Raw genomic sequence first — 13,414 nt, 5'->3', positions numbered from 1 at the left:
TCAGGAGGTCATCTAGTCCAACCCCCTGCTCAAAGCAGGACCAATCCCCAATTTTTGCCCCAGATCCCTAAATGGCCCCCTCAAGGATTGAACTCACAACCCTGGGTTTAGCAGGCCAATGCTCAAACCACTGAGCTATCCTTCCCTTGCCTAGATAATTAGTGGTTCCAGGAAATCTACCTACTCCATACCAGATTCTCAGTACTAATCCTTCAGTTCTAACAGTGACCTACAAACACTTTTATTAGAGAATTCTTCTGGGCTCCTCCTCCTCAAACATCTCTCAGCTCTGCCCCCCAGCTGGCTGAAGAGATTTGATTTAATTGGGGATGGGTCCTGCTTTTGAGCAGGGGGTTGGACTAGATGACCTCCTGAGGTCCCTTCCAACCCTGATATTCTGTGATTCTATGAAGAGACATAGCTCCTCCATAGCATGGGCAGTATGCAAGAAGCATACAGGACGGTATGCCCTCTGTCAATGCACATCATTGTGTACACACCGTGGCAGTTTGCTCTAAACCGAGGGTATTCCATGCTCCTTTGCTTTGCTACCGAGCAGCGTGCATTCTGGGATTTTTCTCACTGTGCATTGTGAAATACATAGTGGAAGCCAGGCTAGTTCAAAATTTTAAATAATCCCATGATTCATCCATCTCCATACTCCCTTTAGGGGTGGGCTAGCACCATATTCAAATTGTTGTTGGCCAGCATGGACCCAACAATGCTCTGCATTGCTATGCTGCAAATGTGCAGAGGCTGTTGGAGCTGTATTTCAGCACTCAAAGCCAGATGAGTTAGGCTTCGAAGTTCACCAGCTGCACCAGCAAGCAGACGATCTGGCAGCAGCTCCTCCAGCTGCTAGAGGATCTTTAGCAATGGTGGAAGCAGGACAAGGAAGGCGGAGGAACACACAGAGCAGCTGACAGCAGAGAACCTGTTCCTGGAGCAGCTTCACTTTGTGCTGCGCTGTCTCTGGGCTTGGGAAACCATTGCAGACTGGTGGGAAAGGATTGTTCACATCTGGGATGACCAGCAGTGTCAAGAGAATTTCAGGATTGGAAATGCAACCTTACTAGAGATATCTGCTAAACTGACCAGCACCTACAGCAGCAGCATACCAACATGCAGTGCCTCATACCAATTGAGAACACCCAGTTTATCTTCCATTTCCCTGGTTAATGAAGCCATTCACAGCCTGCTTGGACGGAAAGACAAATCTTTTTAACTACTCACTCAGTAGTTGAAGAATGGGAGTGGAATGTGCATTTAGCCATTTGAAAGGGAGATGGCACTGTCTGTGGAATAGGTGGGAGCAGCAGAAAAAAAATCCCCAAGATCACAGCACCATGTTGTATTTAAAAAAATATTTATGAGACTATGGGAGAAAACCTCAGCAATGGCGGGAGGCAGAGGTGGAAACATGTACTCAATAGTTTGATAGGTTTCAGAGCAGCAGCCGTGTTAGTCTGTATTCGCAAAAAGAAAAGGAGGACTTGTGGCACCTTAGAGACCAACCAATTTATTTGAGCATAAGCTTTCGTGAGCTACAGCTCACTTTATCCGATGAAGTGAGCTGTAGCTCACGAAAGCTTATGCTCAAATAAATTGGTTAGTCTCTAAGGTGCCACAAGTACTCCTTTTCAATAGTTTGAGCAACCAGCTAGGTGTCTAATACAAAATGCAAACAGGCGGGACAATATTCATCAGAGTCTATTACTAAGTAGCCCCAAGAATGAAAATGCTGAAGAATCACTGATTTAGAATGCAGACCATTTTGTGATTCTGTTAATACAAGTCCAGTTTACAGATGATCCTAAAGATAATGAGTACTTGTGGCACCTTAGAGACTAACCAATTTATTAGAGCATTACTAATAATTACTCTAATTACTCTAATAAATTGGTTAGTCTCTAAGGTGCCACAAGTACTCCTTTTCTTTTTGCGAATACAGACTAACACGGCTGTTACTCTGAAACCTAAAGATAATGCCACTGATTCAAACAGAGCTACTCCAGAGATGAACTTGTCCCAAGGTATTTTTATAAACGAAAACTATTTTTTGACTGGCTGAAAAGGATTTTTTTTAATTTATCAATGAATAACGGCCAGCTACCCATCAATCTCAACATGTGCTGACCAAACACCCTGGTCTAATCAAGCAATAATCTTGATGCAGAATAGACTTCTACATTTAATGTAGCCGCAAAGTCATCTCTGTGACAGTGTTCAGTTACTGACATTTTATTTCTGTTATGGCAGAAGATTAACATTGTCTGAATCATTTTCTCTGATGCATGTCACATACGATGCTCATTTTTGGCCTATTCCTTAGAGGAGCACCCGCTGCTCCCGTGTTCTCTACCGGCTGAATTCTAGCTGGCTTAGAGAGTACAGTCGTAAGAAGAAAAGGAGTACTTGTGGCAGCTTAGAGACTAATCAATTTATTTGAGCATAAGCTTTCGTGAGCTACAGCTCACTTCATCATGTCATTTATCCAGTTATCCATAACAGCATTGCTTTTTAAAAGACACTACTTGAGGTGACAAAGGGAAACAATCATCAGTTCCTACCTTGCTTATTTGTGAGCAACAGAATCTTTCACCCTATTCAATGGAGAAGATGGAGTAAGCAGTTAGATTTGCTAATGAAGTATCTAACCCACATTATGATGGGCAAGAGATTGAATGGAACTTAAGATGTCAGATTCAGATCTATGTTGCCTGGGAACGGGGTGAACTGGAGAAGAAAGATAGTCACAACTTTTTCTCCTGCTACTTACTTAATTTAAAATTAAATTAAGCTGCCTATGCTTCCTCTTCCCCTGTACTATGCCACTTGCACCAATCATAGTAAGTTTTAGTGGGGGACCTTGGAAGGCAGACCTGTTTTTCTCCAGTCTGCCCAAACTCCCAAGCCAAATCCTAATTGCTAGCATCAGTTTAAAACCTAATTCTGTAATGAGATCTGCTAACACAGACCCTTACACCTGAAAAGATTCCCACTGAAGACAATGGAACAGCATGCAGGTGTTTAGAACCTGAAATAACGGATCCCACTACAGGACGGGAACCTCTGTTTATAACCTCTTGAAGGAAGAGCCTTTATGTTGTACTATGCTAGTAAAGCACCAGTGAACACCTATGGATGGGACAACACACTGTTAAATACTAGAGGCTGCAAAGGCTCAACAGCGCCAGTCTTTGACAACACTCACCTTCCCACTTCATCCCCAATCTGCATCTGAAGTCACCCAATCGTGTGTGTTTAGCATTTCCAAAGATCAGGCCTCTTATGTGCCTCAATGTGTAGAAGACTAAATTTAGAACCCAACTTTGAAAAATCTTGGCTTACCAACCAGATTCTTTTTAACTGCCCCCCAATTTTGAAGCCCTATTCGTGAGAGCTGTCTTCCCCATAAATTCATGCTTCCTGAAGAAACTCACGTGGAGCAAACAGCAGATTATTTTATGATGTTGCTGTATTCATCTTGACACATTTTGTAACAATATGTCATGTCAAGAAACCTCATCTTCAACCATTATGAGGTTTGGACAAGACATTCTCAGACATGAACTCAAACTCTAAGAGTGATGGGGGATCAGAAGGCTTGTAGCCAGATAACAGAAGGACTTCTAGACAAGGAAAAAAGGTATCCGGTATATTCAGGATAAGTGAAATATAAGTACTAATTAATCTTTTAACGCAGGTCCTACAGGCCCTCATGTGGCCCGCAAGATATTTAGCTTAGCCAAATTAGGCCTTAGTGTTTAGGATAAATTAAGTTAATAATAAGCCTCTGAGCTTGTGTAAATATTTGTGTTATGCTGATGTTTGGATAATAATGTCTAGGAGATCAGCAGACATCCCAAGATGACCACTGATAGCCTTCATGAAATATTAGAGACATCCTTCAGGTAACTACCAGTTACTATGGTGATAAAGTGAAATAAGTATTAATGAGTATAAGGAGAATCATAAAATCATAGAATATCAGGGTTGGAAGGGACCCCAGAAGGTCATCTAGTTCAACCCCCTGCTCAAAGCAGGACCAATTCCCAGTTAAATCATCCCAGCCAGGGCTTTGTCAAGCCTGACCTTAAAAACCTCTAAGGAAGGAGATTCTACCACCTCCCTAGGTAACACATTCCAGTGTTTCACCACCCTCTTAGTGAAAAAGTTTTTCCTAATATCCAATCTAAACCTCCCCCACTGCAACTTGAGACCATTACTCCTCGTTCTGTCATCTGCTACCATTGAGAACAGTCTAGAGCCATCCTCTTTGGAACCCCCTTTCAGGTAGTTGAAAGCAGCTATCAAATCCCCCCTCATTCTTCTCTTCTGCAGGCTAAACAATCCCAGCTCCCTCAGCCTCTCCTCATAACTCATGTGTTCCAGTCCCCTAATCATTTTTGTTGCCCTTCGCTGGACTCTCTCCAATTTATCCACATCCTTCTTGTAGTGTGGGGCCCAAAACTGGACACAGTACTCCAGATGAGGCCTCACCAATGTCGAATAGAGGGGAACGATCACGTCCCTCAATCTGCTCGCTATGCCCCTACTTATACATCCCAAAATGCCATTGGCCTTCTTGGCAACAAGGGCACACTGCTGACTCATATCCAGCTTCTCGTCCACTGTCACCCCTAGGTCCTTTTCCGCAGAACTGCTGCCTAGCCATTCGGTCCCTAGTCTGTAGCTGTGCATTGGGTTCTTCCGTCCTAAGTGCAGGACCCTGCACTTATCCTTACTGAACCTCATCAGATTCCTTTTGGCCCAATCTTCCAATTGGTCTAGGTCCTTCTGTATCCTATCCCTCCCCTCCAGCATATCTACCACTCCTCCCAGTTTAGTATCATCTGCAAATTTGCTGAGAGTGCAATCCACACCATCCTCCAGATCATTTATGAAGATATTGAATAAAACCGGCCCCAGGACCGACCCTTGGGGCACTCCACTTGATACCGGCTGCCAACTAGACATGGAGCCATTGATCACTACCCGTTGAGCCCGACAATTTAGCCAGCTTTCTACCCACCTTATAGTGCATTCATCCAGCCCATACTTCCTTAACTTGCTGACAAGAATACTATGGGAGACCGTGTCAAAAGCTTTGCTAAAGTCAAGAAACAATACATCCACTGCTTTCCCTTCATCCACAGAACCAGTTAGAACCAATGAGTTAGCCTGTGAAAAACGAGGCACTCCAAAAATAGTGGGGTGTGGAAGTTCAAGAAAGCAAAAGGAGTTAAAACCTTCATAAATATGTATGCTGTTCCATAAGCATCAGCATAACACATTACAAAAGCTGTATCCTGTGTGCGTGGGCAGAGGGGACACCAGTATGACAATGACTGGTGGTGATTACAGTGAGGAGAAGGATGACTACGATGACTAATACTTTGGATTTTTCCACAGGCATGGTGTGACTAATGCAAATGCTTTACGTTCTGTACTGGCCTGTCTCTCCTTTACCAGATTGCAGTGTGTACTGTTTAGTTGGCTAATAAAATAACTATTACAGAAAAAGCATTATGTATTCTTTCGTGCCCCCTAGGGTCCCCCTTCTACTAATAATCTCTCTACTGTAGTCAGTCTTGGGGGCTGAACTCTCAAAGATTAAAGTAGGTGTAAACCCTCACCTTGGAATCAGTAATTGGTGAAAAGTACCCCATAACTATAGATAAGGCTTCAGGCTAAAGATCTGGCACACTCCAGCTCAGTTCAGCTTTAGTCTGTAAACCATATCAAGAATCATGTCTGATAAGTTTATGTTAAGTGCTTGACCTACCATCTATGTCTTGTCCAATGGAGAGGCCGGCCCATTTTCTCTGTAAAAAAACAAAAACAGAAGTTGCAAAGAGATAACCATTCACCCAGATTACAGATACCAGCTCACAGGAGAGCCTACTTCCTCACTGTGAGCTTCAGGAAATGTAGGGAGCCCAGTCCGAACAACAAAGCAGATAGAATAAAACCAGGGCTGTCAATTAATCACAGTTAACTCACACAATTAACTCAAAAAAATTAACTGTGATCACACTGAAACAATAGAATACCAACTGAAATTTATCAAATATTTTTGGATGTTTTTCTTCATTTTCAACTATATTGATTTCAATTACAACACAGAATACAAAGTGCATAGTGCTCACTTTATATTATTTTTATTATAAATATTTGCACTGTAAAAACAAAAAAAAATAGTATTTTTAAATTCACCTCATACAAGTACAGTAGTGCAATCTCTTTATCATGAAAGTGCAACTTACAAATGTAGGAGTTTTTTGTTACATAACTGCACTCAAACAAAACAATGTAAAACTTTAGAGCCTACAATTCCACTCCATCCTACTACTTGTTCTGCCAATCGCTAAGAGAAACAAGTTTTTTTTACATTTATGGGAGATAATGCTGCCCTCTTATATACAATGTCACCTAAAAGTGAGAACAGGCGTTTGCATGGCATTGTTGCAGCTGGCATTGCAAGATATTTATGTGCCGGATGCGCTAAAGATTCATATGCGTCTTCATGCTTTGGCCATCGCTCCAGAGGACATGCTTCCATGCTGATGACACTCCTTAAAAAAATAATGCATTTATTAAATTAGTGACTGAACTCCTTGGGGGAGAACTGTATGTCTCCTGCTCTGTTTTACCCGCATTCATGTTATTTCACGTTATATTTCATGTTATAGCAGTCTCGAATGATGACCCAGCACATGTTGTTCGTTTTAAGAACACTTCACTGCAAATTTGACAAGGCAAAGAAGACACCAATGTGAAATTTTTAAAGATAGCTACAGCATTCGACCCAAAATTTAAGAATCTGAAGTGTCTTCCAAAATTTGAGAGGGATGAGGCATGGAGCATTCTTTGGTCTTAAAAGAGCAACACTCTGATGCGAACACTACAGAACCCAAACCACCAAAAAAGAAAATCAACCTTCTGCTGGTGGCATCTGACTCAGATGATGAAAATGAACATGCGTTGGTCCCCACTGCTTTGGATCGCTATTGAGCAGAATCCGTCATCAGCATGGATGCACTGTCCTCTGGAACAGTGGCTGAAGCATCAAGGGACATACAAATCTTCAGTGCATCTGGCATGCAAATATCTTGTGATGCTGGCTACAACAGTGCCAATGCAAATGCCTGTTCTCGTTTTCAAGTGACACTGTAAAGAAGCAGGCAGCATTATCTTCTGCAAATGTAAACAAAATTGTTTGTCTGAGCGATTGGCTGAACAAGGACTTGTAAGCTCTAAAGTTTTAGATTGCTTTATTTTTGAATGCAGGTTTTTATTGTACATAATTCTACATTTGTAAGTTCACCTTTCATGATAAAGACATTGCACTATAGTACTTGTAGTAGGTGAATTGAAAAATACTATTTCTTTTGTTTTTTACAGTGCAAATATTTGTAATAAAAGATATAAAGTGAGCACTGTACACTTTGTATTTTGTGTTGTAATTGAAATCAATATATTTGAAAATGTAGAAAACATACAAAAACATTTAAACAGTATTCTATTAATCTTTTTAATCGCAATTAATTTTTTTAATCGCTTGACTGCCCTAAATAAAACCTAACAAAATACTTTGTAAGAGGTAACAAAAAACACAACAATGACAAAACCCTTACAGAATGTCATCATTTTGCCATTTGGTGGCTTTGACTGTACTGTAACCAAGTTATGTGAAACCATTCATGTTTAATCCCACAGAGAATAGTTACAACAGCTCTTGAAGACAGAAATGATTAAGTGCAGCCTTGTTAACAAAAGTGAGCTCATGACTCCAGCACATCCCTGACGATAAAAGAAACAGTATTTTTCCTGCCATTCAGTTCAGTCCACTGCTCAAGCACACGCACTGTATGAAGATTAAAGGGGAGATGTATCTCAACAGGCAGAAAAGAGTATGGTCCACTTTACACGCATTTTAAATGGGTGATTGTGTGAAAACTCTCATTGGGGAAAATATTTATAATGCATTGTATTATAGTTTATGTTCTTTTGAGATCTTTCGGTGAATGAGAAATTAGGTATTATAAAAAAGATATTTAAGTGAATTTCAGTAGGTCTAAAGGATTCTTACAGAACAGAGAAGGAATGGACAAGTGGTTTAATGTACTCTGAGTGAAATTCTATGGCCTGTGTTACACAGTGAGACTAGAATGATGATGATCACAACAACCCCTTTCTTGGGGTCAGAATTTAATAGAATTTAATTAATAGAATTTAACTTATTGATATGGTCTGGATTGTGGTTTGATTGCAGCACTCACTATACTTTCACCATTGCATACCAAAGCTAAACATTTCTCATTCCAGTGACTAAATCATTCTTGACCATACATCTCTTTACAGATTTGCAGCCAATTCAGCTTTTTTAGTTCCCAATTTCTTGGGCAGAATTATTGAGATCCACAACAAAATTATTGCTTATTGCTGAAATTTCTAGTATTATTCATTAGCTGGCCCTTTCAAAAACATCAAGCATAGTTATGTTCCTGAATTTCATTGTCTAGCCATATCGGGGTCTGTCCCTCTTTTGATGCATATGTAATTTCCATTAACATTAGTAGGAGTTACAAACAAAGCATACTCCAGTGTTGACTGTTGCTACTTTCTTGGAAAATAGTTCTAATGAATTAAATAATCTCTAGACACTACTTTAGCAAGGCACAATGTTAAGTAATGGTTAGCAAGAACAATACCCTGATTGCCCAGGCCCAGAAACCAATGGAAAACATCATCATATGTATAACGCAGGCTGCACTGAAATTTTTTTTTTAAATCAGAAATTACTCAGTTGAAAACGTTCATTCAGCAGCATTTGTAGCAGATCTTATCAGCAAGATGAAACAAACTAAACTGAAAAGAAAATTCCTATTTACATTTACTCCTCAGCACTGGAGACACTTCCCTAGTTGCATTTTAAGAAAAAAGTCTCTCAGCAGCTATATTTCAAAGCAGTTTCTGCTTTATTCACTTGGAGAAGTGTTTGTCAGCATGGCAGCACCTACTGGAACCTTGAATTAGACGTACACACTGCAACCCACTGCTGCCAAGTATCTTATACTTCTCATTATTTTCCAGACTCCTGTCATAGAAGTAGCATATGGAGCATCAGTAGAAAAGGATTATGTTTTTCCTGATTAAGACATAATGGAGCATATGACAACCTTACAAAATTCTGTACACCGACTCACCTCAACAAGCATAGAGTAACTTTTTCATCAGCATGATAAGAGTGAGAAATTAGCTTTTGTGCATACACTGATATATTTATGACATCCTCTGAGGCTAATGTACTGCAGAGAATAGGAGACGAACCAGAAGAACTGCATGATTTAATAGATCTTTTCTTGCTCTCACATTTAGATTCTATAACAGAGGACAGTAAAGCAGCTACAATGTATATGCTTATTCCATTATAACCTCTAAAAAGGAAAAAGGAAAAAGGAAAAAGGAAAAAAGACAGTCAAGGGCCAACAGGAAGTTAGCTGCACCTATCTCAGAGTAGGCCAAATCCTCAAATAAGCTGATATGAATTAAACAAAAAGCATTTCTGGAGAAAAGTTGGCAAACATGTTTTCTTTCATAATTTGAATGTGCTGAATCTGAAGATGATGTTTACCAAGCTGAAATCTGAACTTTAAGGCTAACGTTTGTAACTTTAAAAAAAATAAATAAATAGACAGTAAAGGAGAGGTTCTAAATATGGAATATGTTCCTAATTTGGAATACTGTACTATCAGAAAATGCAGGGAGTGATCTCTGGTCATGTGATGATATGCACTTGAATTTTGTTGGTTTTGCAGTAAGGCTGACATTTAGTAGTTAGTTTCTTCAATCTTTTTCATTGTTGTATGCGGTGTTGTTGTAGCCATGTCGGTCCCAGGATATTAGAGAGACAAGGTGGGTGAGGTAATTTGTTTTACTGGACCAACTTCTGTTGGTGAGAGAGACAGAGAAGCTTTCAAGCTTACACAGAGCTCTTCTTCGGGTCTGGAAAACTTACTCAGCGTCACAGCTAAATACAAGATGGAACAGACTGCTTAGCATAAGTAGTTAACACACATTTTAAGCAACCACTCAAGCACTTCACCTTGAATCTTGTCTTTAGCTGTGATTCTCTGAGTACCTTTCCCAGACCTGAAGAAGAGCTCTGTGTAACCTCAAAAGCTTGTCTCTCTCACCAACAGAAGTTGGTCCTCCAATAAAAGATATTACCTTATGCATCTTGGTTCTCTAACTACTTTTCAAGTATTTTTGATGTGAGGAGTTCAATGCATTGCTATACATTACACAAAGAATCATAAATAACAAAGTATGACATACTTTATTTCCATAAATTCTCCTCTTTCAAAAATATAAATTGCTAGCTAATTATTAGTCCTAACCACTAACCTAACCTAAAGCTCACTTTTGCATACAGTATGAGTTGAGTATCGATTTGGATACCTATGCCATGGCACAAGCTACATATTGGTATTGTTATTTGTTCAATATCCATTTGGTAGTTGGTAATTATATTTATTAGTATCATCAGGTATTGCACAGATCCTTCAACAGTAGCTTACGAACAATGCATTATTTATCAAGATGTGAAAAAACACAGTTTTTGCTTCTAGTGAACAGGGATTGGCTACAATATAAGAGGCAACCAATGCAAGACACTCAGGGATTTCCAAAATTGGGATGCAATTGATAAGAGTTCTAACAGCTCTTCAGTCTGAACGCAGGCAATCATTACTTTGCATTAAAAACTGTTATGCAACGTACACAGGCAAAATTAGCAAACTTCATAAATCTGCTAAAGCTACTTCACCAACCAGTAAGGGTGAACTGCAAACCTGATCTTGCGTTACAATCAGCAAAACCTCGACAGTGTTTTGGAGCAAGCTCCCCTTAGTGAACTTTGCATTTTCTGCCAGGATGGATGTTCCAAATAAAACTTTCTTCTGTAGCAACATTCAAAATGAACAAACAAGAGGCAACTGAGTATGAACATGAGCACCGTGTACCTGAAGTAAGTGACCTTATAGATTCAGAAGGGAACTACCACACTAAATGCAGTAAGCATATCTTGAGAAAATTAACAAAAACTAAGCATGAAACCACTCATAGTGGTACTGACTTGCCAATGGTCTGCCTTAGTAATAAGTCAAAAAAGGCTGTGTTTTGGAACTTTCACAGCTATGGACTCATTACTGTCTTCTCTCAAACAAAGCTGGTGGAGCAGTCCCATGTTCATTTGTGAGCCTTACAGCAGTCTCCAAAGAAAAACTTATTCTACATCTTGATGGTGCTTACGAGTTCACTGTTTTATATGATCAACTTGCTTCTGACACACACACGTTATTAATGCCTGTCAAATTCCATCGCATCCCTTTCTATAAATTGTTAGTGCAGGAGAAGAAAAATCATCATGCATTTCAGTTTACAAGACTGATCTGGAAGATGAATTTCCCTCAATGGTACACGTAGCATTGAAATTACGCTCAGGTATACTTGCTCATCCTGGATACCATGCGCTAAACACCAGTGAAGAAGAGGCACTAGCCTGCGTACCAAAAAGAGTATACATGTTTTTGCAACTCCTCTTCGGTGGCAAGTCTATTCTTGAAGTAGGAGAAGTTGAAGGTGATGAAGAAGAGGAGGAGAAGGAGGGCAGCACAGAAGATAATGTTGCAGAAGTATATGAAGATGAGAAATAGGCATCATGTAAACAGTCCAGGGTGTTAAATATTGCACAAGATTTCATGGACAGTGTAAGTGGAGATAAGTGGATACCCAAACAAGTTGGGCTTGGAAGCACCCTTCACCAAGCCACAAGATTAAAAAAACTCGTCCAGATGTTTCACAACACTGGGCACTGTATCAGTCACAAGGATGTATTTCGAGCTGACATAGCACTAGCCAACAGCACACTGATGACAAGGAATGAGGATGGGACAGTAATCCCAACAAGCAAGGCTAAATGAAGATTTACCCATTTCACTACAGAGAACATTGATATAAATGAGTTTACACTTGATGGGTAAAACATATTTCATGCCACACAGTGGCAGAGAGGACCTGCATCTGATCTGATAGTGCAGGATATTGAGCCAACAAATCATGCTACTTTGAATCTTCCAGATGCAATGAACACAATCTTTCCTGCTAATATCACAGATGGTAAAGCAGAACCAACATCCAATGCAGATGTCTGCACAGAGTGGTGAGCTGGACACACAAGTGACTGCCAATCAGCTTTGAAAGCACAAGCACAGGATATGGCATTTTGCCTTCGAATGCCAACTTGAAAATCCAAAATCTGGTTGGACAAGTTTTAATGAAAAACAGAGTAACAATAACTCTCCGTTAAATACATACGGAGGGGAGGGGAGGGATAGCTCAATGGTTTGAGCATTGGCCTGCTAAACCCAAGGTTGAGAGTTCAATCCTTGAGAGGGCCATTTAGGGATCTGGGGCAAAAATTGGGGATTGGTCCTGCTTTGAGCAGGGGGTTGGACTAGATATCTCCTGGGGTCCCTTCCAACCCTGACATTCTATGATTCTAGGATATGGCTACATGCCAATAATTCCATCCACAGACAGCTGGAAAAGGGAAGAAAATCAAAGGCAAGGTAGTCACATCAATGGCTGATCATCTCATATTACAGCGCGTCATTACTGCCTATAAGGATGGTGGATCTGCACAAAATATCGCATAATGAGCTAATGCCAGTTCCTCTTGCTCTTGCTGAGGTAAACGGGCATCTTAGATGTGAAAATAAGTCTGGTAGGATAGGTGTTTTTAACAAACAGCCATTTTCTTCCTGAGATCATCTTGATAGCACATCCTACCCAGTGATTTACAGCCAAGCACATGAAATGGCACTGGCAACCTTGCAAACATTTCTGTGGCGTTAGCTCTTCATTCTGGACAGCATTTCAGCAGGACTGATGTCATCTTTGAAAGGTACAAACAGAATTCTATTAAAGAATGATGTGACCGAAGCACTCCAAAGCTTCTAAGCAAATTCGGAAAAATCACTGAGGACAGATCTGTTCCACTTCCTAACAGCTGGTCAGACTTCTTGGCCCATTCCAAAAATAAGGCTGATCTGGCTTGCTTCTTATCTGAAGAACTCCTCATCAATGCTCCATAAAATTGTCATACCAGAGAGTTCAAAGAACCCAGTTCAGTTAAATCATCAAACCCATCTCTGGACACAAGTAAGTTGCAAGGTGACCATGAAGGCGGTGACACCAGAATTCTACTGCACTGTATACAAACAGATGCTGACTGTGTAGTTGTGTCAGCACGAGACACTAATATTCTTCTTCTGTTAGTGGAACACTATGACAAAATGCATTGCAGCAAGTTGTGGATGAAGGCTGGAACATCAAAAAAAACCCA

At 40.2% G+C, this 13,414-nt stretch overlaps 1 protein-coding gene across 3 annotated transcripts in view; it reads right to left on the bottom strand.

Annotated features, from left to right (window-relative positions):
• Window positions 1-13,414, bottom strand: part of NSF (N-ethylmaleimide sensitive factor, vesicle fusing ATPase) — a 187,067-nt gene that overhangs the window by 131,288 nt on the left and 42,365 nt on the right. For all 3 annotated transcript variants that reach the window (XM_073325854.2, XM_073325855.2, XM_073325853.2), the window contains exon 4: window positions 5,789-5,828. In XM_073325854.2, coding sequence (XP_073181955.1) covers window positions 5,789-5,828 — 40 coding nt within the window. The remainder of the gene's footprint in view (window positions 1-5,788; window positions 5,829-13,414) is intronic.

Source organism: Lepidochelys kempii, chromosome 27, assembly GCF_965140285.1.
Source record: "Lepidochelys kempii isolate rLepKem1 chromosome 27, rLepKem1.hap1, whole genome shotgun sequence".
NCBI classification, from domain to species: Eukaryota; Metazoa; Chordata; order Testudines; family Cheloniidae; genus Lepidochelys; species Lepidochelys kempii.
The sequence above is the reverse complement of the archived record's forward strand: the minus strand, read 5'-3'. Positions and strand labels throughout refer to the sequence as shown.